Here is a 22,276-nt window from a genome sequence, read left to right as displayed (position 1 = left end):
GTTGCATTTCAAAATTAAGTTGAAATTTTCTGACCATTTTCCATCCTAAAAATTAGGAATAAGCAAATGCTTTGATTTCTGGTCAAACAGATGTAAAGGAGTCTTAGAAAACATCTACCAGAATAACTATTAGAAATACATCAAAACACAAAGGTTAAAGAAATGACCCCTTCCAACTTATATCAAGACTTGTATGTAGTTTGAGAAATTGTTCTGCTTTCTGTACATTTAAGAAACATGGCCATGTGCCTTGAAATTTCATTACTAAAAACCCACGTCTTTAAGATCTTTTCTAATTTATCTTCCTCATGAAGAGGGAGGATCATGGAGGTAGACCTATCAATTAGTTATCGTGCTTTTACTGATATCAATTTTGTTCATGAATTCAGTGATTAAAACTTGACTTTCTGAAAAATCTTTAACGGAATGTCTGCTATTGAATTGGTTCTAATTTTCAGAGAAACTCTACGGACACTATGAAAGCTTAACCAAGTTTATTCTTCCCAGGGGATCAATACAGCTGCATTAGACAAAAACATTCTCACACAAGCACACACTATATGTAAGTCGCTTTGGATAAAAGCGTCTGCTAAATGGCATTTATTATTATTATATTATATACCTTCCTCCCACAGATAACCATTAACTTCTGGTGTAGACCCTCTAACCTTAAGCACTCAATATTTCAATAGGATACCTGCTATAATGTAAACGTTATACATTACCCTCACTTCCTCAGTGACATGAATAAGTATATTTCAGATTCTCAGAACCCAACAGCTACAATGGGAAATCATAGTAGTCACAAAACACAGTTTGGTTCACAGGTTTGAACAGCACAGTACAGTAGAGCACAGTAAGGAAAAGTAGAGTACAGTTCAGTACTGTACTCTACTGAGCTCTACTGTGCTGTGCTTTGATGTCCAAATTTGTGAAACAGACTTCTATTATTGGTTCAGATTTGGACCAACCAAATTTGGTCTTGTTTGGGGACAGAGCTTATTAAAAATAATAACCAGTGTGGAGAACAATACCCAAATATGCAAAGAAGGATGTGGCATTACACCTTTGTACCTATTTCGGATACATCACCATGAAGGGAATGGTATTCATAATTACACATTTCTGTGTAGTACAGATCAGGGATCCATGATGAAATTCCGTTACTGCAATTATGTTACAGGGTGTAAATCCACTTCAATTACTTTAGTTCAATAGCCAAAATATATAAATTACATAGTTGACACATCATTCTTTCTGTAGTCATTGTTAAATCTTAATATATTTAAAATGGACACTTTTTCTTTTATTTTTTCCCCAAATTCTGTTACCAAACTTTGCATCTGCCCAGTTCTTCCAGTAAATGTTATATTTTTTATTTGTTAAAAGTAGTACTTGTGCATGAAATTGTAAGGTTTGTTCAACTTTGAAATCAATAGCTTTTGTTTGTCATACTTAAGTCTCAACGCAACTCCCTTACTGTGGAATTACCCATTAGTCATCGCTCATTTAATTTGCCATGCTGTTTTTCTGGAGGGAAATGTCTAACCAGTTTATATCCTACCAGGATCTAGACTCATTATATCTTCACCAGTTCAGCCCATGCTGCAACACATGGTGGTTCCTGTATCTGTTGTTGGGCAGAATAATGCAGGACAGTTCTCAATAGTTCCTAATCAGGTAAGCACTCCTTTTCATTGTATAAATTAAAAATAAAATCTGTTTTACATATTTGCAATTAATCTCTTTTCTTTAACTGATAGGCTACCTTAGCTACACTAACATGTACATCTAGTGATCATTTGTCTGTTACAGTTGATAGCCATGCCTAGCCCTGTTTCAGCAAAGCAGCCAGTAGCAGTGAAAACCAAGCCTAAACTGGCACCCAAGGACACCACAGTCTCAGGTAAGGATTAGTGTTCAGTTATATATAATGTCATTGTCTGTTTACTGTTGTTTTGTTCACAAATGTTGTTGCTTGCGTGTGCATTTCAGACAAAATGGGAGCTTCTGGATCGAATATGATTACAAAGCAGGTTCAGGGGCAATCCTCTGAAAGCACAGGGCAGCAGAAGGTAGCAGTTGGCTTGAGCCCCAGCCATAGAAGGATGCTTTGCTTTGATGGGTCTGCTAGTAAAACTGCCACTCAGACCAGAAAAACTGCTTTCTCCTCCAAAGCAACACCTACTCCTGTATCACCTTCTGTCCAACAGTTGGAGAAAGAGAGAACTAAATTGGCCTCAGCAAATTCTGCTATCTTGGGTAGCAGCAGGCCAAAAAGGAGAATAGAGACTGTAAGATGCACAGACAACACTCAAACATCATGGACCGGAACAGAGACCGAGAAATCCTCCACTGACCAAAATCAGAAAGAAGCTGTGAAAAAGACTCCTTCAAAGAGGGACGCAGATCAAAATGCTAGAGGTCAAACTGCAAGTACCAGTAGATTTCAGAGTGCTGGAAGCAGTAAGACTGATGCCTCACAGTCAGAGTCCAGAAAGAGATCACAATCAGCAGACCAGAAGGATGATGGTGGAACAGAATCTAAGGATGCCCAGAGCTCCAGGTCTTCTTCCTCTGATCACAGACTGAGATCAGGGAGCAGGAAAGAAAAGGAGGACACAAGTAGACAAGAGTCTACGGAAAAATCTCCTGCCAAGGAGTGGGAGGGACAGACCGAGAAAATTACATCTTCTCAGGGCCCCCCTCATGTCACTGCCAATAAGGAGAATGAGCTGGAGGGAGGCAGGCGAGAGCAGCAGCCCACACCAGCACCAAGAGAGTTCAGCCAGGCCCCAGTGGGCTCACAAACCCCTGTCCCCCAGGCTAGCTCCAGCAAAACCCCCTCTAAGACCAGCCCGCTGACCAAGCAGGCGGCTGAAATGCTCCACGACATCCAGGGTATAAACCCTCCCTCCACCCCTTCTAAGAGGCCAGGCATGGGCTGTCCGGACCTGCCTCTTCCTCTGACCCCTGGCCGTCTCCAGGAAACTCTAGACTGCCCCAGGACCCCTGCACGTCAGAGGCTAGGCAGGGATGGAGAGGGCACCCCCAGGCCCCTGGTCCCTCCCGCCACCCCGGACCTTCCCTCCTGCAGCCCAGCCAGTGAGGCAGGGAGTGAAAACAGCATCAACATGGCAGCCCACACACTGATGATCCTATCCCGAGCTGCCATCGCCAGGACAGGCACCCCACTGAAAGACAGCTTGCGCCAGGAGGGGACTGGAACAGTGGCCACTGTAGCTGCCAAGAGCAAGAAGCGCAAGCACCCCGAGCCCCTGGCCAGCCTGCCAGCAAAGAAAGATCTCTCCAGTTCATCTGGTAGTAAGAAGAAAGCAGAGGTGTGCAAAACATACAAAATGTTCTGTTCAAGCTGTGTATCCTAATCTTTCCTAAGTGTAAAAATTGAATGTAATTGCATCTACCCAATCGTAGATATTTGACATAATGACCGTGAATTCAATGTAAACTGTTTTCTGTTTGCTTGTATAGTGAGAAAGCACATTAAAATGACAGCGTCTTATTATTTGTTTCTCCTCAGAAACAGCAGAAACTAATGGATTCCTTCCCTGATGACTTGGATGTGGATAAGTTCCTGTCTTCACTGCATTATGATGAGTGATGGGTTGAGTTATAGCAGTTTGAGTGAGATGGGAATCTCCAAACACTACCTACCTACTCTCCAGGAATAGAACAAGCCATGATTAAGTGTCACAGTGCCTATGGTTAACCCATCATGCCTTTTAGGAGTCAGGCATCTGTGGTCTAGTCCTCAAATTAGATTTGTTCTTTGTACTGTCTGCTTGTAGGGTGTGTCCTATACCCTTGGACCTAACTAATTATACATGTGATGTATGAACTGTATAGTAATTATTGTAGAAATGCTAGATAGAGAGCACTTTGATTCCATGCAAGGACTAATGTTAAGAATGGTTTCCCAATCTTGTATCAATCATTTCAAGAAAACAACCCTTTCCTTGGTCAATGTTTGACTGTCTAACCTTTAAATGATCCATCTTGTACACTCTGGCAGCCCAATTCTGATCTTTATTTCACTAATTGGTCTTTTCACCAATCACATCAGATCTTTTCATATTGGCCCTTTTTCAGAGCTGGTCTGATGGGTAAAAAAAAGACCAATTCGTGGGGGGGAAAAAATCTGAATTGGGCTGAATGTGTAGATGCAGACTTGGTGTTGTGTGTGTGTAAAGTATGTTTCCTTCACTTGTAATTTTATATTAAACTAAAATTTACGAATCTTAAGTAATCATGGTATTTTTCTAGAAAAATTGAGTTCCATTTAATATAGTCTCTGTGCAGGTAAAAACTGGCCGCTTTTCTATGGTACCAATTGTTAAGTAATTTCATTTTAAATACCAGATAAATAACAGTGATAATAATGCTGTAAAATGAAGTCAAATATTTTCGTAATTACTTGAATTTCCTTGCCGTTGCTGGGTACTGGGATACACGGACCAGAAGTCCTCTTCAGTCTGCCTTATCTTTTTCCTCCTCTCTGACCCCATTAGATTGTCCTCTCTATCTGTCCCATTCTTGAAGCATTTATCTCCATCTGAGCATGACCTCATTTTGTCAGAGCTGGCCTGCTCCGAGCTAATGACAACTCTTATTGTTGGAGGGAGGGACAGGATGGTATCTGCAGTGTAGTAAGAGAAATAACCTAGGAAAGACAGAACATACTGATCCAGTAAGTTACACTCTTGCCATACATTGTCTTCCACTACATACCAGACAAAGAATTTAACATACTCAGTGACAAATACATAATTCTGGATGGAGACTTAGTATTTTTCGGGTTTCCATGATGCTGGTGGTGGTGCTGCATAAATTTGTAATCGATTACATTTCAGTGTTTTTCAATGCTTTAGATTTTACATTGAATGAACACTATCATTGGTATTGCTCCTTCTCTGCATGCCAGAGCCTTGCGCATTGGGTAGATGTTTTCCTTCAGCTCACCATAGTCCTCAGTCCAACATTTTTTTTAAACAGTGATCAGCACTCAATACTTTTTAACATGTTTTTTTCCCCATCTCTTTTTTTCTCCCCAATTTCATGGTATCCAATTGGTAGTCAGTCTTGTCCCATCGCTGCAACTCCCGTACAGACTTGGGAGAGGCGAAGGACGCCAGGCACACCAATGTGTCGGAGGAAACACTGTGCACCTGGCGATCGTGTCAGTGTGCATTGGAGTCGCTAGAGCGTGATGAGACAAGAACATCCCTGCTGGCCAAACCCTCCACTAACCCGGATGACACTGGGCCAATTGTGCGCCGCCCCCTGGGTCTCCCGATCGTGGCCCGGCTGTGACAGAGCCTGGACAGCAAGCACTGTGCCATTTAGGAGGCGCCTCAATAATTGATGGGCACTGATGTTTCAATCTGTAACCTGTCTGAAGTCTGTTACAGGTAGCAGCTCCTCCAATCTGGAGAGGAACTCCCACACCAGTACCTGCAGTGCTGTGTCATGCCGAGGGCCGTAATGTACTGGGAATACCTCCTGAAAAATAGACAATTTAACACACAATAAGTCCGGTGGCAAATATTTTCTTCAGCATGGCTTTCGGGGATCATTTTTCATGTGGAAAAGTCTGCAATCATCTCCTGTTAATGTGACAATTAACAATGTCAATAATAGCAACACTTGGCTTTGACGTGACTACTGTGCCAAAAACAAATGCACTTACGGATGCATCAAATACGCACCTGAAGAAGTGCTCCCTCTCAGAAGGGTCTCCCAGCAGAGTTCGGACCAACTCCACAAAGTTAGACTGTAGCCTCTAACTCATCATCATTACTCTGCCAGTAAGCATAAACAAACAAAACAAATTACTGAAGTCAACCTCAACATAAGGCTGAAAAAGTTTATATTTTCATCAACTTAAAGCATAAGTTAACTTACCTTCTTGTGTATAGCGTATTCTGTTAACAAATGGATTTTGTCCAGGTGAAGCTGGATGGACAAGGTCACCGGTGCTCTCCCTGAGTCACAACTCCAGAACCAGCTGAAAAAAAGAGGTAGACATGTTAGAGGCAGGCCCAGGGGAAAACATACTTATTGTTAGTTGTAGCTGCCCATACTTTATCAGAATCCTTTGCATTTCCACCTCACAAACCCTTGCTCTCAGACCCAGGAGGAGTTGGGTCCTCTGCCTGGAACTCAGCAGCTCTGGAACCACCTCTGTCACCAAAGTCACAAACTCCTCCAGTTTCCCATAATGCTTTACAGTATGCTGCCGAGCCACTTGCCACCTGAATGCTGACATCAGGCGTAATGGTGGAGCAAAGAGACACAGTAAGGTCCAGGAACTACAGTGGGAAACACAAACAAGAAATGATTATAGCGTAAAAGCCAATGACATATTGGAAATACTGTAGGCGAATTTTTTTTTTTTTATGTATCCAGAAAAACATTAGGAAACTAGCCAGCATCAGCAACTAGCTACTTAACTAGCCAGTCACCATTGTGAAAGCCCTCACACAAACTACAAAAATGTACACAGTATAAGTTAATTTACCAGTCTTCTGCTCATGGAAAGGAATAAGCCTGAGTTTTTGATAGGTGAGTGAGGACTCTATCGATGACGACAAAACCGCTTTCTTCAAGATAGATGGAACCACTCATCTTGTTGTCACCCTTGAGATTTCTTTATTCCTGTTTCAGATTTTTTTTACTTTTCTCTGCGTTGCTTCAACGTTCCGTTAAATCCAAGTGCAGCAAACTCTGAACTAAATTTGGCATAGACATGCTTGTTTTTATAGGCGAGAAGCTGCTCTTGAACACTCATCTGTTCAGAGTTTTAATGCATGGATCTCCTGAGACGTTCAGATGTATCCCGATTTTAATGTGAAAGAACCACATCAGTTGAAAGCAGTCAGAAACTGGTAAACGATATAAGCTAGCAAGTTTATTGTACAGTTTATTCAAAGTGTGTACTAGATAAGTGTTTTTCAAATTCTGGCTATTACTGGCCAGTCCCTCAGATGGTTAGCAGACATTAACTTAGTTAGTAGTAGTTAGCTAGATTCTATCCAAGCAGTCTACCAAGGAAGAGGAACACATTTTGCTAATCCCTGGTACAAAAAAGGTTGCTAAGACTGTACTAAACGACTTACCATAAGGTTCCTGTTTTAAAGGGGAATCCGGTTAAGTCGGCTCCAGCAGCACAGTAGCTGAATTTATCATCTCAGACCCTGAAGATCCTGGTTGGTGATCTCATCAGTTGTCCAACTGGATGAAGATTGCTCTGTGGAATCAACAGCTCAGTTGACAGTACTGACATAATCAATATTAACTACCAAGCTTGTGGTAACAGGCCAAGTTACTGTGTAAAAAAAATGTGTACGAGAGACTGTATGAGAGAACCTACCAGAATTCTACATTTCTTGCGGGGAATCAGATTGAGTAGACTACAAAAGCAAGTTCTCACCCCAGACCCTGAAGTTTGTGGAAGTTCATCAGGTGTCCAACTGGATGATGATTTGTCTGGAAAAGCACCAGATCAGATAAAATCACTCACACAAACAAACAAACAAACAACCGCCGGCTATTTCTGACCAGTGTGCTGTTAAGGTGCATTGCCAACAACCTTGTCGTAATAAAGTTCGCATTATCCTCTGGGGCGGCAGCGTAGCCTAAGGTTGCGAGTTCAAACCCCCGAGCTGACAAGGTACAAATCTGTCGTTCTGCCCCTGAACAGGTAGTTAACCCACTGTTCCCAGGCCGTCATTGAAAATAAGAATATGTTCTTAACTGACTTGCCTGGTTAAATAAAGGTAAAATTAAAATAAAATAAAATGTAGGCAATCATGTTTAACATTTACAATTTGGTCTATTTATGTGTATTCATGGTTAAAAGTTCCCTTTGTTGTTTAATGTGCCTGTATGTGCTTGGGTGAGGATTGTTTTGGAGCAACTTGCACCTTTTGGTGATCTCAGGTTTCCCAGAAGTAAATTATTGTGAAATTTGGTCAGCTTCCTTATTTACTTCTGGGCCCAAACGTGTTAACAATTGAGAGTTTTGTTGTGCCAAATAGGAAGTAGTCTCCACCCTTGCAAATGGAAGCTGTCAGACAAAGCCCCACCCCTTCCGCACACTGCTTTAAACAGGGGAGAAGGACTCCCCCCTTTCATTGAAGTTCAAGGCCGACCGCGAATAGGAAAATGGCGAATAGGAAAATGGCAATCTTCGTGGTCTATCTGTGAATAAAAATAGAACAAAATCAAAGACAATCATGGTACCAAAAATTGCTTCTATTACACCAGATGTAAGTCTTTGAAACAATTATTTTAAAATTGCACACAGAAGAAGTTATAATTTAGCTGCTAATTGCAGCCTGCAGTACCCCGGTCTGCCTTCAACTCGAGTTACTCAACGAGAGGGGGCAGCACTGAGCTAGACTGCAACATTACTTCTTGAAGTAGTTGAAACTGTGAATTTGGGATGTGCAGAGTATATGGACAAAATTAGAATCATAACGGATATTGGCAATTTTCTGGATACGATTATGATCAGAGTATTTTTTTGTACCTATTCATGAACAAAAAATAATTGGCAATTTTCTGGATACGATTATGATCAGAGTATTTTTTTGTAATTATTCATGAACAAAAAATACGTTTGCCAGCACACATCCTTTTAATTTCAGTCAGTCTTGTGCGAGGCTCTACGTGGTCTATATCAGTGGTTCCCAAACTGTGGGGTGCAGGCCCCCCTGCCTGGTGACACCATGAGGTGCTAAATTTGTTAATAGACCAAAGCTTGTTTTCCCCTACCCACTCAGAATAAAATTCTTGCTTGAGAAATAGTTTTTTGCTAAGAAGGTATTTGTGTTTATTTTTGACCATTTTAATTAAACTATCACAGTGAGGTACTTAATTGTTACCCAGAAATGTGTTATTTAGCTAGGCAAGTCAGTTAAGAAAAATTCTTATTTACAATGACGGCCTACCCCGGACGACGCTGGGCCAATTGTTTGCCACCCTATGGGACTCCCAATCACGGCGGTTGTGACACAGCCTGGAATCAAACCAGGGTCTGTAGTGACACATCTAGCACTGAGATGCAGTGCTTTAGACCGCTGCGCCACTCAGTAGCTCAATATCAAAATGTTTTGATATTGAGATAAAAACGGCTGCATTGGACCTTTATTTTTTTTTGCTGTAACCAAGCTCCATTGGGAATACTAAAGAGATTGATAACTAATCCCTTTCAAAACTCTTATTTTGAAGGATTTGGGAAAACCAACGGAAGTGATTTGTGATTCTTGTTTCTGACCAATAGGTGGGCTATCTCGGCCAATTTTTATCACAAATGAAACAATGAGACCGCTATTTCACCGGATGTATGAATGTGGAGAATCCGGTTGAAATTTCCACTCACTACCAAATATGGTAGTGAGAGGAAGCCCAGTGGCCGGCAGTGGGAGAATTTGGAACGAGATGGATTTTGGCCGACATTCTGCTAATTTACTCATAAATTAAACATTTGATCTCAATACAGTTTTCTGTTCCCAAAACTACAATATGTTACGAACGGAGTGGACTAGGTTTGGTAAAATTGACCCTTGGCCAAAGTTTTAAAAATGTGTGTTGTTTAGAAGGCGTGCAAAGGTGAATTGAGTTATTGCTCACGCGCACATCAGAGTAGGCGTTCCTCAACGGAGAAATGCAAATGAGCGTGCCAATAGGATCACGCTTGCTTCTGCTTGGCTCTGCCTACCTCATGGCTTGTTCTGCCCACTATTGCTCATTTGTTACCATTTTAAAACGACAGACTGTGGTCTATCTTGGTTTAGTTATACACATCTTTGCAATATCCGAACCGTGCTAGGCAGACTATTGTGAAAAGGGTATTCTATAAACTATTACAAATAGCAAATACATAACCATGGAAGACAAAAAATCCCTGTCCTGTGCATGTCAATGGGCACCTGAGGAGGTAGTGGCATTGTTAACACGCTGGGCAGACGGGAGTGTTCAAGAGCAGCTTCTCTCAGCAGTGAGAAACGAGAGAGTCTTTATCAAACTTAGTTCAGAGCTTGATGCCCTAGGCTTCATCAAAACATCGACACAGTGCAGGTGGAAAATAAAGAAGCTGAAACGGGAATATAAAAAAATCAAGGACGACGAAAACAAGAATGCCTCCAACTGTCTTAGAAGATGGTTTGCTATCATGGATAGTGTCCTCGGTCACCAACCAAGTGGTACCTTATTGGAGTCTGGCTTGGTAATGAATTCTCAAAATATTTTGGAGTCCACGCCTGATGCCCCACCAGAGAAGGAAGATCCCGGTAATTTAGACTAATGTCCCTGTTCCAAAGTAGGGTTTTACACCAGGCTGTATATAAACTCTGGATTGCTAATACTATGTATTCGCCATTGAGAAGCTGTGAAGCCACCGGTCGGCCATATTGGCACTCCCCAGTAGCAGCAGTCCTCTATAGGATTTAATGGAATTCTACAGTATTTCAATTAAATGTTTTTGAAGGACAGAATTACATGTATTACAGTATTTTTTGTTTGTTCTCGTGGACAGTAACATTTGTAATATATACTTTAAGGAAAATGTTTTATTTATTGAATCAAATTGTTTTTGTCACAATGCGTTGACAACAGGTGTACGTACACCTTACAGTGAAATGCTTACAACTAACAATGCAGTTAAGAAAATACAAAAAAGAAGAGAAGAATAACAAATAATTAAAGAGCAATGTGCGGGGGTACCGGTGTCAAGGTAATTGAGGTAATATGTACATGTAGGTAGAGTTATTAAAGTGACTATGCATAGATAATAAGAGTAGAAGAGGATGGGGGGGCAATGCAAATAGTCTGGGTTGCCATTTGATTATTATTTGCATGCTTAGCGCACAATCTAATTTAAAAGGATGCATTAAGGTGTCTGTAATTAAATCCATGTGGCAAAAACGAATGTAGACCATTAATGCATTTTTTTATAGCTTCCAAAATATTTTTTTACAATGTGGAGGAGTGCCAAGATGGAGGCACGGTGTCTTCAACACAGCGCCCACTATTAGTGTGCGTGTATAATATATGTATACCATTGGTTTACACTTGGCCTGTATTTCCACCCCTGGAGGCCAGGCAAAAAAAGTATTGGGCCATGGCCTATTCTTCATCATGCGAATGTAACGGATGTGAAACGGCTAGCTTAGTTAGCGGTGCGCGCTAAATAGCGTTTCAATCAGTGACGTCACTTGCTTTGAGACCTTGGAAGTAGTAGGTCCCCTTGCTCTGCGGCTTTTGTGGAGCGATGGGTGACTGATGTGTGCAGAGGGTCCCTGTTTCGCGCCCGGGTATTGGCGAGGGGATGGTCTAAAGTTATACTGTTACACCAACACCAATGTGACTTTCCATGCGTTTCCCACAGTGGAGGCTGGTGGGAGGAGCTATAGGAGAACGGGCTGATTGTAGTATATGTGATTTCCATATGTTTGATACCATTCCAGCCATTACTCCTCCCACCAGCCTCCACTGGTTTCCCAGTGTTATAAACTAAGTAACATTAGGAAATGGTGAATGGTCATTCCATAGCTAAGTCTACTTGCAAATGTAGGTTAACACGGCATATGTTAGCAATATACAGCTCTGCCCAGAGGCCCAGGCTTTTGCAGTGCAGTCCGTTAGGTGCTTGCATCTGCACAGTAAAAGCCACAATGCAGCTATCTTCTTTCCCGCTACATTGACACAGCTTGTGCCACATGCTAAGCCCAGACCTCTGGGCAGAGGCAGTACAGTACAAAGCTCTCACATACCGTGTTACACAATCTTTGCTAGTTATTATGTCCCTGTTTGTGTGAGTACTCGTTATCTGGTGCTTCCACAGACAAGTCACCATCCAGTTGGATGCCTGATGAGGTCCACAGTCTCTTTAGTCACCGTTCAGGGACTTCAGGGTCTGGCAAGTTGAATTTATCCTCTAGGCTGTTGGAGTGTGCTGATTCCCCCCAAAAAGCGGAAGATTATGGTAAGTTCAGAAACATTACATTTACAGAAACAACTGCTGATCCATTACATTTTTAGTAGGCCTAAATGGCCTATGACCTTACTGGATAACATTTTATCTGCGTTTTCTTGTGTCCTTCAACTGATCTGGTGCATTCACAGATGAATCTCCATTCCGCTGGACGCCTGAGGAGGTCCATGCATTGTTAAGACTCTGGGCAGACAGGAGTGTTCAGGAGCAGCTTCTCTCATCAGTGAGAAACGAGAGGGTCTTTACCAAACTTAGTTCAGAGCTCGCTGCCCTGGGATTTAACAGGTCGTCAAAGAGGTGCAGAGAGAAAATAAAAAAGCTGAAACAAGAGTATCATAAAATCAAGGACAACAATAAGAAGAGGAGCTACAACCGCCGTAGAGAAAGATGGTTTGCCATCATGGATAGTGTCCTCCGTCACCAACCAAGTACTTTGGCAATAGATTCAGATGGAAATATTTTGGAGTCAACTCAACCTAATTCCCCACAAGAAGTGAAAGATTCTGGTAAGTTAAGCTGCCTAGTACAGCATCAACACTAGTGACATTTTCAAAACACTAAATTGGCCTGTGACTGGAAGCTCGGAAGTTAATATTGTTTGTCAACTGATCTGTTGCTTCCCCAGACAAATCTCCATCCAGTTGGACACCTGGCGAGGTCCATGGTTTCCTTGGTCACCGACTTGGAACCTCAGCTACTAAGATAAATTCACCTACTATGCTGTTGGAGTCGACTGATTCCCCTCTAGAAACAGAATATTATGGTAAGTCATCTAGTCATGTCTTTCTGAACCTTTTTTACAGACTCAATGTCTGCTAACGATCTGAGGGACCAGACAGTAAAATAGTCAATGAGAAACAAACAACAAAAACATAAACAAAACATGTAAAGTGTTGGTCCCATGTTTCATGAGCTGAAATAATAGATCCTAGTCATTTTTTCCAAATGCACAAAAAGCTTATTTCTCTCAAATTTGATCAACAAACTTGTTTGCCAAGATTTTCCACACACCTAACAGGTGTGGCATATCAATAAGCTGATTAAACAGAATGGTCGTTACACAGGTGCACCTTGTGCTGGGGACAATCAAATGCACCGTTTTGTGCTGGGGACAATGGCCACTCTAAAATGTGCAGTTTTCAAATAAAATGTTATTTGTCACACACACATATTAAGCAAATGTTATTGCAGGTGTAGCGAAATGCTTGTGTTGCTAGCTCCAACAGTGCAGTAGTATCTAACAATTCTCAACAATACACACAAGTAAAAGGATGGAATTAAGAAACATACAGTACCAGTCAAAAGTTTGGACACACCTACTCATTCAAGGGTATTTCTATATTTGTACTATTTTCTACATTGTAGAATAATAGTGAAGACAAACTATGAAATAACAGTTATGGAATCATGTAGAAACCAAGTGTTAAACAAATCAAAATGTATGAGATTCTAAGTTCCCACCCTTTGCCTTGATGACAGCTTTGTGCACTCTTGGAATTCTCTCAACCAGCTTCACGTGGAATGCTTTTCCAACAGTCTTGAAGGAGTTCCCACATATGCTGAACACTTGTTGGCTGCTTTTCCTTTACCCTGTGGTCAACTCATCCCAAACCATCTCAATTGGGTTGAGGTCGGGTGATTGTGGAGGCCAAGTCATCTGAAGCAGCAGATGGGTTATTGTCCAGTTGAAAAACAAATGATAGTCCCACTAAGCCCAAATCAGATGGGATGGCATATCGCTGCAGAATGCTGTGGTAGTCATGCTGGTTAAGTGTGCTTTGAACTATAAATAATTCAGTGTCACAAGCAAAGCGCCATCACACCACCTCCATGCTTCACAGTGGGAACCACACATGCGGAGATCATCCGTTCACCTACTCTGCGTCTCACAAAGACACGGCGGTTGGAACTAAAAATCTCAAATTTGAACTCATCAGACCAAAGGACAGATTTCCATTGCCCATTGCTCGTGTTTCTTGGCCCAAGCAAGTGTTTTCTTCTTATTGGTGTCCTTCAGTAGGGGTTTCTTTGCAGCAATTTGACCATGAAGGCCTAATTCACGCAGTCTCCTCTGAACAGTTGATGTTAAGATGTCTGTTATTTGAACTTATTTGGGCTGCAATTTCTGAGGCGGGTAAATTGAATGAACGTGTCCTCTGCAGCAGAGGTAACTCTGGGTATTCCTTTTCTGTGGCGGTCCTCATGAGAGCCAGTTTCATCATAGCGCTTGATAGTTTTTGCGACTGCACTTGAAGAAACTTTAAAAGTTGTTAAAATTCTCCAGATCGACAGACCTAAAGCAATTGACTGTCATTTCTCTTTGCTTATTTGAGCTGCTCTTGCCATAATATGGACTTGGTATTTTACCAAATAGGGGTGGTATACAGAAGACAGCCCTATCTTGTCACAACACCACTGATTGGCTCAAACTGATTAAGTAAATAAATTCCACAAATTAACTTAAGGCACACCTGTTAATTAAAATGCATTCCAGGTGACTACCTCATGAAGCTTGGTTGAAAGAATGCCAAGTGTGTGCAAAGCTGTCAAAGGCAAAGGGTGGCTACTTTGAAGAATCTAAAAAAATATATATATATTTGTATTTGTTTAACACTTCTTTGGTTACTACATGATTCCATGTGTGTTATTTCATAGTTTTGATGTCTTCACTATTCTACAATGTAAAAAAAATAGTTAAAAAAATGAAATCCTGGAATGAGTATGTATGCCTAAACTTTTGACTGGTACTGTAAATATTAGATTGCGGAATGTCAGAGTGGCATTGACTAAAATACAGTGCAATAGAATACAGTATGTAAACATTACTAAAGTGACCAGTGATTTTATGTATATTGGGCAGCAGCCTCTAAGGTGCAGTGTGGAGTAACCCGGTGGTAGCTGGCTAGTGATGGCTATTTAACAGTGATGGCCTTGAGATTGAAAAACAGCTTCTGTCTCAGTCCCAGCTTTGATGCACCTGTACTTACCTGGCTTTCTGGATGATAGTGGGGTGAACAGGCCGTGGCTCGGGTGGTTGATGTCCTTGACAATCTTTTTGGCCTTCCTGTGACATCGGGTGCTATAGGTGTTCTGGAGGGCAGGTAGTTTCCCCCAGGTGATGCGGTGGGCAGACCGTACCACCCTCTGGAGAGCTCTGCGGTTGCAGGCGGTACAGTTGCCATGCCATACAACGCCATGCGGTGATACAGTCAGACCGGCTCAATTGTGCATCTATAAAATTTTGATGGAACTTCTTCAGCCTCCTGAGATTGAAGAGGCGCTGTTGTGCCGCCTTCACCTCATTGTCTATATGGGTGGATTTAATGTTAATTTCTCTACCATAAGCCGTCTCCAACGTAGCTTTAGAGAATTTGGCAGTACATCCAACCGGCCTCACAACCGCAGCCCATGTGTATGGCGCCGTGTGGGTGAGCGGTTTGCTGATGTCAATGTTGTGAACAGAGTGTCCCGTGGTGGTGGACAACAAACCCAATTACATTTCAGATAGCCTTCCACAAGCTTCCCACAATAAGTTGGGTGAATGTTGGCCCATTTCCCCTGACATAGCTGGTGTAACTGAGTCAGATTTGTAGGACTCCTTGCTCGCACACGCTTTTTCAGGTCTGCCCACAAATCTTCTATGGGATTGAGGTCAGGGCTTTGATGGCCATTCCAATACTTTGACTTTGTTGTCCTTAAGCCATTTTTCCACAACTTTGGAAGTATGCTTGGTGTCCATTTGGAAGATCCATTTGCGACAAAGCTTTAACTTCCTGACATCTTGAGATATTGCTTCAATATATCCACAATTTTCCTGTCTCATGATGCCATCTATTTTGAAGTGCACCAGTCCCTCCTGCAGCAAAGCACTCCCGTGCTTCACAGTTGGGATGATGTTCTTTGGCTTGCAAGCCACCCTCTTTTTTCTCCAAACATAAAGATTGTCATTATGGCCAAACAGTTCTATTTTTGTTTTTGTCAGACCAGAGGACATTTCTCCAAAAAGTACGATCTTTGTCCCCATGTGCAGTTGCAAACCGTAGTCTGACTCTTTTTTTTATGGCGGTTTTGGAGCAGTGGCTTCTTCCTTGCCGAGCTGCCTTTCAGGTTATGTTGACATAGGACTCATTTTTACTGTGGATATAGTTACTTTTGTACCTGTATCCTGCAGCATCTCCACAAGGTCCTTTGCTGTTGCTCTGGGATTGATTTGCACTTTTCTCACCAAAGTAGGTTCATCTCTAGGAGACAGAATGCCTCTCCTTCCTGAGTGGCATGACCGCTGCGTGGTTCCATGCTGTTTTTACTCATGTACAATATTTTTGTGCAGATGAATGTGGTACCTTCAGGCGTTTTGTAAATTGCTCCTTAGGATGAACTAGACTTGTGGAGATCTACAACTTATTTTCTGGGGTCTTGTCTGATTTCTTTTGATTTTCCCATGATGTCAAGCAAAGAGGCACTGAGTTTGAAGGTAGGCCTTGAAATACATCCACAGGTACACCTCCAATTGACTCAAATTCTGTCAATTAGCCCAAAGCCATGACGTAATTTTCTGGAATTTTCCAAGCTGTTTAAAGGCACAGTCAACTTAGTGAATGTAAACTTCTGACCCACTGGAATTGTGATTACAGTGAATTATAAGTGAAATAATCTGTCTAAACAATTGTTGGAAAAATACTTGCCATGCACAAAGTAGATGTCCTAACTGACTTGCCAAAACTATAGTTTAAGACATTTTTGGAGTGGTTGAAAAATGAGTTTTAATGACTCCAACCTAAGTGTATGTAAACGTCCGACTTCAACTGTACATAGATTAGGGCCTAATTAATTTATTTCAATTGACTGATTTCCTCATATGACCTGTAACTCACTGAAATTGTTGAATGTTTTTATTTTTGCTCAGTATAGTACACATTTTTGGAAAACTGTTTAAACTTGTTAGGTAACATTGTTTGCCAGTTTAAGTGATTTTAACAGATCTGGTTCATTCACAGATGAATCTCGAGCCAGCTGGTCACCTGAGGAGGTCCATGCGTTGTTAACACTCTGGGCAGATGGGAGTGTTCAGGAGCAGCTTCTCTCCACAGTGAGAAACAAGAGAGTCTTCACCAAACTTAGTTCCAAGCTTGCTGCCCTCGGATCTACAAAGACATCTAAGCAGTGCAGAGAGAAAATAAAAAAGCTGAAACAGGAATACAAAAAAATCAAGAATAACACTAGCAAAAATAGTTCCAATGTTCGTGGAACAAGATGGTTTGCCATCATGGATGCTGTCCTCAGTCAGCGAACAATAACTTCAATGCTTTTGGAGTCGACTCAGCTTAAGTCCTTGCCTGAGGCAGAAGACTCTGGTAAATTAAGTTGTACTATACATTCTCAAAATGTTAACTTGGCCCCTATGTTGTTTGTGAGTGCTTTTAAAATGGTCCCTGGCTTCATAGATGTTTACTGAACTGGCTAGTATCCCAAACCCTAGCTAAAGGCATTTTTAGATCAAACCTATACAATACTTTTGGTTTAAACTGTCCTAGGATATTATTATTATGTAATACATATTCTTGTTTGTGTTTCACACTGTAGGTTCCCGTTTAACTCTCTCCTCCCTACGTCTCCTTGCTCCACCATTACGCCTGATGTCAGCATTCTTGTGGCAAGTGGCTCAGCAGCATACTGTAAAGCATTTTGGGAAACTGGAGGAGTTTGTGACTTTGGTGACAGAGGTGGTTCCAGAGCTGCTGAGTTCCAGGCAGAGGACCCAACTCCTCCTGGGTCTGAGAGCAACGGTGAGAGTGATGCAAATGCAGAGGATTCCCAATAAAACTATGGGCAGCAACTAGTCACAAATATAAACGCAACATGCAACAATTTAAGATTTTCATATAAGGAAATCAGTCAATTGAAATAAATTAAGCCCTAATCTATGGATTTCACATGACTAAGAATACAGATATGCGTTTGTTGGTCACAGGTACCTTTAAAAAAAGGTAGGGGCATGGATCAGAAAACCAGTCAGTATCTGGTGTGACCACCATTTGCCTCATTCAGCGCGTCACATCTCCTTCGCAGAATGGATCAGGCTGTTGATTGTGGAACGTTGGCCCACTCCTCTTCAATATCCAGCAACCTCATGTTTCAGCATAATGCACAGCATGTCGCAAGGATCTGTACACAATTCCTGGAAGCTGAAAATGTCCCTGTTCTTCCATGGCCTGCATACTCACCAGACATGTCACCCATTGAGCATGTTGGGGATGCTCTGGATCAACAGCGTGTTCCAGTTCCCGCCAATATCCAGCAACTTCACACAGCCATTGGCAGGAATTGGAACACGCTGTCTTACATGTTGATCCAGGGCATCCCAAACATGCTCAATTGGTGACCTGTCTGAGTATCCAGGCCATGGAAGAACTGGGACATTTTCAGCTTCCAGGAATTGTGTTCAGATCCTTGCAGCACGGGGCCGGGCATTATTATGCTGAAACATGAGGTGATGGCGGCAGATAAATGGCATGACAATGGGCATCAGGATCTTGTCACAGTATCTCAGTGCATTCAAATTTCCATCGATAAAATACAATTGTGTTCGTTGTCTGTAGCTTATGCCTGCCCATACCATAACACCACCGCCACCATGGGGCACTCTGTTCACAAGATTGACATCAGTAAACAACTCACCCACAGAATGCCATACACACTGTCTGCCATCTGCCCGGTATAGTAGAAACTGGGATTCATATGTGAAGGGCACACTTCTCCAGCATGCCAGTGGCCATTGAAGGTGAGCATTTGCCAGCTGAAGTCGGATACGACGACGATCTGCAGTCACGTGAAGACTAGTGAGGAAGCAGATGAGCTTCCCTGAGACAGTTTGACAGTTTGTGCAGAATTTATTTGGTTGTGCACATTTATCAGCTGTCCGGTTAGCTGCCTCTAAAATGACCAGCCACAGTCTGCATGCTAATTGCACCCTCCCTCAACTTGAGACATCTGTGGCATTGTGTTGTGTGACAAAATGGTGCATTTTATTGTCCCCAGCACAAGGTGCCCCTGTAACGATCATGCTGTTTAATCCGCTTCTTGATCTGCCACACCTGTCAGGTGGAGGGGAGAAATGCTCACTAACAGGGATGTAACAAATTGGTGCACAACATTTGAGAGAAACAAGCTTTTTGTGCATATGGAACATTTCTGGGATCTTTTATTTCAGCTCATGCAAAATGGGACCAAACTTTACGTTTATATTTTTGTTCAGTGTACAGTCGTGGCAAAAGTTTTGAGAATGACACAAATATTAATTTTCGAAGTCTGCTGCCTCAGTTTGTATGATGGCAATTTGGGAGTGGGCTCACTCACAATTTTGCCTAAGAACACAGCCATGAATAAAAAATGGTACCAACACATCGTCTGAAAGCAACTTCTCCTACCCATCCAGGAACAGTTGGGTGACGAACAATGCCTTTTCCAGCATGATGGAGCACCTTGCCATAAGGCAAAAGTGATGACTAAGTGGCTCGGGAACAAAATATCAATATTTTGGGTCCATGGCCAGGAAACTCCCCAGACCTTAATCCCATTAAGAACTTGTGGTCAATCCTCAAGAGGCGGGTAGACAAAAACCCACAAATTCTGATAAACTGCAAGCATTGATTATGCAAGAATGGGCTGCCATCAGTCAGGATGTGACCCAGAAGTTAATTGACAGCATGCCAGGGCAGATTGCAGAGGTCTTGAAAAAGAAGGGTCAACACTGCAAATATTGACTCTTTGCATCAACTTCATGTAATTGTCAATAAAAGCCTTTGACACTTATGAAATGCTTGTAATTATACTTCAGTATTCCATCGTAACATCTGACAAATATCAAGACACTGAAGCAGCAAACTTTGTGGAAATGAATGTGTCATTCTCAAAACTTTTGGCTACAACTGTAGTATGTTTTCCCCTGGTGCTACCTCACTTCTACCTCTTTTCCAGCTGGTTCTAGAGTTATGTCGTAATGAATGCACAGCTGACCTCGTGACCATCCAGCCTCACCTGGATAAAATCCATTCTTTGATAGAAGTCTCTGTACACAAAGAGGTAAGTTAACTTATTTTGGCAGCATATTTAGAAAAATATCGGGGGGTTTTCAGCCCACATGTTGAGTTCATGTCTGATGTCGTTTGTTTATGCTTACTGACAGAGTAATGATGAGTTGAAGGCTACAGAGTCTAATTTTGTGGAATTGGTCCAAACCCTGCTGGAAGACCCTTCTGAGAGGGAGCACTTCTTTCAGGTAAAAGATATTTCTGTTTTGTGACTTGCAGGTGACTATTGCTTGTTTCAGCATTGGCACAGGACTTTGTCATAAATTATCTATTTTTCAGGTGGTGTTCCCAGTACACTACGGCCCTCTGTATGACACAGCACTGCGGGTACTGGTGTGGGAGTTCCTCTCCAGACTGGAGGAGCTGCTACCTGTACCAGACTTCACACAGGTACAGAATAAAGCATCACAGTATAAGTTTGATCCTTTTAGTCTACACTAGGTTTTAAGCTTGCAAAGATGGCTGGAGTACAACTGAATGGAATATACTCCATGTGTATAAAATATCAGTTGTCTGGCATACTGTATTTTAACGCTATATTCCCCTGCTCCTCAGACGGCAGCATGGCTTGGTGCAGGCCCCTCTGTTTTGGAGGAATGTGGACATGCCATATTTGACACTGAAGAGCTGAAGACACTTCTGCAGCACCATCAGCATCATGGAAACCTGAAAAAGGGTAAGTCTCCATCCAGTCAAACCAAACTCCTGTCATTTGAACTTCATAATGCAGGTGTCAGTGACAATCATCTTAGCTGTAAATGGTAAGAGAAAGGAAAACGCTGCTGAAACATATAGCGAGAGTAACGTGTGCCATTTTTCGTAGGTTATTTCTCTTATTACACTGCAGATACCATCCTATCAACACTGTCCCTACCTCCAACAATAAGAGTTGTCATTGGCTCTGAGCAGCCCAGCTCTGACAAAACGAGAGATGGAGAAGAGCGAGAAGGACAACCTACTGGGGACAGAGAGGAGGACGAAATGGAAGAGAGACGGAGTGAAGAGTACTGGGAAGATGAAGATTGCAATGAAATAAGTTATATAAGGCAGGATTTGGAGCAACAGAAGCAGATGGGCATTTCAACGGCAGAGACGTCTGCTCTTTGTATCCCAGTGCCCAATAACGGTAAGGGTATTCTGGAATTTAAACACTGATCTCATGTCATCAAATTATTGATAACATCTGTTATACAATCTATATTCCTGATCTTGTCATTGCAGGATTTAATGATGAAATGTCATCCCGCATCCTTGCCTGCTCCCTATGCCCATTCAATCACATTGAAATGGCAAAACTCCACCAGCACATCAGGATTAGGCATCGAGGAGAGGACCGGAAGCTTTTATGTTCTAAGGAATCTGGGACTGATCACCCCTTTCCCTCAAGCAGCACTAAAAGAATCCCCTATGCACCAATAATCAAGACTCACAAATGCACTCATTGTGGTAAAGTTTTCAAATGCTCCAAAACCCTGAAAGTTCATATAGGAATTCACACATTGCCATTCCATTGTAACCAGTGCGAGAAAATATTTTCTTCCAGGTGTGGTCTGAAAAAACATCAGCGAGTTCACACAGGGGAAAGACCATTCAAATGCTCTCACTGTGACCGAAAATTCATGTGTGCCGGTTCACTCAAATGGCATGTGCGCACACACACTGGGGAGCATCCCTACTGTTGCACTATTTGTGGGAAAACATCTGTCCAACATCTAGCAAGACACATGCGGATGCATGCAGGAGAAAAAAACTATTTATGTAGCATCTGTGGTAAGGCATTCCTTAGCTCAGGAGAACTGAGGCTGCATACACGATCACACACAGGAGAATGTCCCTACACCTGTAAACATTGTGGAAAGGGCTTCAAAGCATCATGCCATCTAACACTTCATATGCGATCTCACACAGGAGAGCGTCCATACCCCTGCACCCTGTGCACAAAACGTTTTACTACAGCAAGAGGCCTTAAAAGACACATGCTTACTCACACTGGCGAAAAACCTCACCAGTGCTACAAGTGTGGGAAGAGGTTTTCTGTAAGGGGAAATCTGAATACACATCTTAAAAGTCATAGAATTTAGGATGGGATTCTGCAGGAGCAGTCTCATAGAATTGTCTTTAATTAAATAAAATATATACAATTTCATTAAATACTGAACAAGTTTTGTGA

The 22,276-nt window shown here is 42.0% G+C and overlaps 2 protein-coding genes and 1 long non-coding RNA gene across 11 annotated transcripts in view; 2 read left to right on the top strand and 1 right to left on the bottom strand.

Moving 5' to 3' along the window:
- LOC124006365 (protein NPAT-like) overlaps positions 1-3,684 on the top strand; it is an 11,056-nt gene extending 7,372 nt beyond the window's left edge. For all 3 annotated transcript variants that reach the window (XM_046316342.1, XM_046316341.1, XM_046316340.1), the window contains exons 14-17: positions 1,568-1,680; positions 1,816-1,906; positions 1,996-3,341; positions 3,542-3,684. In XM_046316342.1, coding sequence (XP_046172298.1) covers positions 1,568-1,680; positions 1,816-1,906; positions 1,996-3,341; positions 3,542-3,622 — 1,631 coding nt within the window. In that variant the 3' untranslated portion in view covers positions 3,623-3,684. The remainder of the gene's footprint in view (positions 1-1,567; positions 1,681-1,815; positions 1,907-1,995; positions 3,342-3,541) is intronic.
- Positions 1-10,422, bottom strand: part of LOC124006367 — a 16,854-nt gene extending 6,432 nt beyond the window's left edge. The window contains exons 1-8 of one of the 6 annotated variants that reach the window (XR_006833768.1): positions 7,610-8,720; positions 7,391-7,506; positions 7,137-7,267; positions 6,102-6,329; positions 5,923-6,025; positions 5,727-5,819; positions 5,473-5,520; positions 4,436-4,681 (exon numbers count right to left, since the gene is read on the bottom strand). This is a non-coding gene — a long non-coding RNA (uncharacterized LOC124006367). Of the gene's footprint in view, positions 1-4,123; positions 4,682-5,186; positions 5,521-5,726; positions 5,820-5,922; positions 6,026-6,101; positions 6,330-7,136; positions 7,268-7,390; positions 7,507-7,609; positions 8,721-9,953 lie in introns of those variants that run through there. The other 5 variants (XR_006833764.1, XR_006833765.1, XR_006833767.1 and 2 more) reach the window with 5 other exon arrangements.
- Positions 8,173-22,276, top strand: LOC124006366. Of its 2 annotated transcripts, none has more exons than XM_046316345.1 (12): positions 8,173-8,288; positions 11,867-12,007; positions 12,148-12,522; positions 12,642-12,779; positions 17,014-17,370; positions 17,600-17,802; positions 19,994-20,098; positions 20,202-20,294; positions 20,386-20,496; positions 20,662-20,782; positions 20,930-21,232; positions 21,328-22,276. In XM_046316345.1, the coding sequence occupies exons 2-12, from the start codon at positions 11,887-11,889 to the stop codon at positions 22,185-22,187; spliced, it is 2,787 nt and encodes a 928-aa protein (XP_046172301.1). In that variant the 5' UTR covers positions 8,173-8,288; positions 11,867-11,886; the 3' UTR covers positions 22,188-22,276. The 2 variants fall into 2 exon arrangements, with proteins under 2 accessions (XP_046172301.1, XP_046172299.1); XM_046316343.1 differs by lacking the exon at positions 8,173-8,288 and adding an exon at positions 9,786-10,313.

Source organism: Oncorhynchus gorbuscha, linkage group LG19 (genome assembly GCF_021184085.1).
Source record: "Oncorhynchus gorbuscha isolate QuinsamMale2020 ecotype Even-year linkage group LG19, OgorEven_v1.0, whole genome shotgun sequence".
Classification (NCBI taxonomy): domain Eukaryota; kingdom Metazoa; phylum Chordata; class Actinopteri; order Salmoniformes; family Salmonidae; genus Oncorhynchus; species Oncorhynchus gorbuscha.
This window is presented reverse-complemented; position numbering and strand designations above follow the sequence as displayed.

Bases quoted from the DNA above. Each gene is read 5' to 3' on its own strand.
- LOC124006366 (XM_046316343.1), top strand. From the start codon at position 9,911: ATGGAAGACAAAAAATCCCTGTCCTGTGCATGTCAATGGGCACCTGAG. The intron at 10,314-11,866 runs GTAATTTAGACT...GTGCTTCCACAG, and splicing joins ACCAGAGAAGGAAGATCCCG to ACAAGTCACCATCCAGTTGG. The intron at 20,783-20,929 runs GTAAGTCTCCAT...CATTTTTCGTAG, and splicing joins TCATGGAAACCTGAAAAAGG to GTTATTTCTCTTATTACACT.